At 43.5% G+C, this 2,603-nt stretch overlaps 1 protein-coding gene across 2 annotated transcripts in view; it reads right to left on the bottom strand.

The window, feature by feature from the left end:
- LOC111955318 (E3 ubiquitin-protein ligase pellino homolog 1) overlaps positions 1-1,242 on the bottom strand; it is a 7,485-nt gene extending 6,243 nt beyond the window's left edge. For both annotated transcript variants that reach the window (XM_023975523.2, XM_070436280.1), the window contains exons 1-2: positions 1,078-1,242; positions 764-865 (exon numbers count right to left, since the gene is read on the bottom strand). In XM_023975523.2, coding sequence (XP_023831291.2) covers positions 764-865; positions 1,078-1,227 — 252 coding nt within the window. In that variant the 5' untranslated portion in view covers positions 1,228-1,242. The remainder of the gene's footprint in view (positions 1-763; positions 866-1,077) is intronic.
- Positions 1,243-2,603: the final 1,361 nt, after the last annotated feature.

The raw sequence follows: 2,603 nt of genomic DNA on the forward strand, positions 1-2,603 counted from the left end.
ATTGGGGAGGAGGGAGGTAGAAAGACCCAATTCCATTTCAATCCCACTGAAGTCATGATATTGTCTGGGGCACAGTGGACAAATGCCCAAAACATTTCAGTAAACAAGTCTGTCCCAAGCCCAATTCCACTTCAAAAAGTTCAATTTCCTATCAGCTCCCTCCCAGGCTGATAAAATGGCAGCCTCATCACAGCCCCTGGTTGGAGAGAGAGCTGACAGAGGGACAGATGGGCTCACTGCAGCCTTGGAGCATTCCAGCCCTGCAGCCTGCAGCCCCTCGAATCCATTCAGTCTGCAGGAGTTGGGACTCCACATTCATCACAGGGATGAGAGATAGATAGGGGATGGGAGGAGAGGAGAGGGGAGAGYAAGGAGGGGAGGACAGGAGAGGAGCAGACACCACCACAGTCTTCTCCTGACTCTGCATTTCCAACAATCCCTATGGCATCTGCCAACAAATGACATTTTCCATGAACTGTGACATCTGCTCACAGTGAGTGTGTAGGTAGACTGGTCCCAGATCAGTTTGTGCCGCATAGCCAACTCCTACGGCCGGTGTTATGCTATAAAGTACAAACTGAACTAGGACCAGGCTAGTGTGTAGGCAAGAACAGGGGAGTCTGCAATAAGGCTGTGACTGTGTTGATCCCAAATGGCAACAGATAGGAAGTGTCTCATACTCTGTTGTAAGTTTCTAGGTCCTTGTTTTGCTGAAGCGTTGGGGCTCTGGCTGAGTTGGCATGTCATGTTAAAGATGACTCACCTGAAACATATCTGTGTTGCTGTCATGGGTGTATTCTACAATGACCGAGTGACTCCTGGACAAGGTGTAGGAGATGCTGTGCTGGCTTTTGTTGCTGAGAGCCTGTCGATGCAGAACACACACATATACAGGAACCAGGTCATWTAGCCAGCTACTTAGGAAAGGGCATTCCTGTTTGAAAATGTATTAGTACCACACATGGTAAGAGTTAATAGACATAGTCGTATATATGTACTAATCATTCCTGCAGTAAACATTTTATAGACAGTGTTTAATACCGTGGAAGACTGTATAATTATAATGTGACCTCTCACCTTTGACACCAGAGGGGTAGAGACATTGTGGATGACATCAGGTTTGACCCCGTTGGCTTTGGGTCTCTTGTAGAGGGCCAGGCGACTTCTCCTCCGTCCCTTGTCCCCATTGGCCAAGGAACCATTGTGCCTGAGTACAGTATGGGCCATAATAGAATACACGTATCCAATATTCAACATGAACAAAATATACACTTTGATTAGATGGTGCCTATATTCCATTCAGTTGGGATTGAGGCTTGCAGTTTTATCCTGTTATATATAGTGGGATCTACACAACAAATGATGTGAAATGAGAAGTCGACTTTAGACAACTTTTGAGGTATTAAAACATGTCTTCTCGCTGGGCACAGACYTCATTTCAACTTTTAGTGTTGATTTACATCTGGTTGAGTTGTCAACTAATGTGAATTATACGTGAAATCAACAAAAACAATGACCACGTCATTGGATTTAGTTTAAAAGTTGGGTGAWCATCATCACATAGATTTTTGGTTGTTGAATTGACGTGAAAACAATGTTGATTCAACCAGTTTTTGGCCAGTGGGTTTAGTTTTGGGGCGAATTATCCCTTTAAACCTGGACCAAATGTACTGAATCTATATCCATAATCCTTGGGTTCTAAGGGGAATATTCCTAATTTAGGTTAGTCTGAGTAAATTCTATTAGCTGTCTATGTCATGATTGGATAGGGATCACAAAATGTCTGCAGCTGGCAATACACTCTCTGTTAAAACCGCCTGGAATCTATTGACGCACCAGTGCGCCAAAGTAACATAATAAAAAAATCCYTCAATTTAAGCTAGAGATATGTTGGTGACATTCCTCATCTACAGCGGAACGACCCCCACAAGACTCGTCTGATGTCAGTGCGGTCGGTGTGCCAACTTCTGTTTGTTTTGTCCGAACCGTTTGGCCTACAAACGAATGTGACCCCACTGTGGAAAGGGGACATTCTCATGAACACGATAGTGGTGGATCTCTCTCTCTCGTTGAGGGTTTAATTTTCCTATTCTGCCCCATGGCTCCGTATTTTATTGACATCTTTGTAAGGGAGTCAAATTAGATCTTTTTCACGAGGGAGAGGAGTCTTTCTGGCTTTGTAAAGTAGGTAGGATGAATAGTGTTTTCTTTTAATTGCTAGGAAAAAATCATGTTTTAAGGTACACACAAGTCTATTGTACACACAACCACTCAGACTTGAAACCCCATATAAAATAAGTTTTCTCAGGGCATGCTGTTTGTCAAACAGTCTGGAATGGGATGAATGGTATGGCAAATGGACCAACTGTTGTACATATCAACCACTAATGAAGACACATAAGCAAACACACACACATACATACATTGTCAAACAGTCTGGAATGGGATGAATGGTATGGCAAATGGACCAACTGTTGTACATATCAACCACTAATGAAGACACATAAGCAAACACACACACATACATACACACACACACACACACACACACACACACACACACACACACACACACACACACACACACACACACACACACACAC

The sequence above is a fragment of the Salvelinus sp. IW2-2015 genome, linkage group LG3 (genome assembly GCF_002910315.2).
Source record: "Salvelinus sp. IW2-2015 linkage group LG3, ASM291031v2, whole genome shotgun sequence".
Classification (NCBI taxonomy): domain Eukaryota; kingdom Metazoa; phylum Chordata; class Actinopteri; order Salmoniformes; family Salmonidae; genus Salvelinus; species Salvelinus sp. IW2-2015.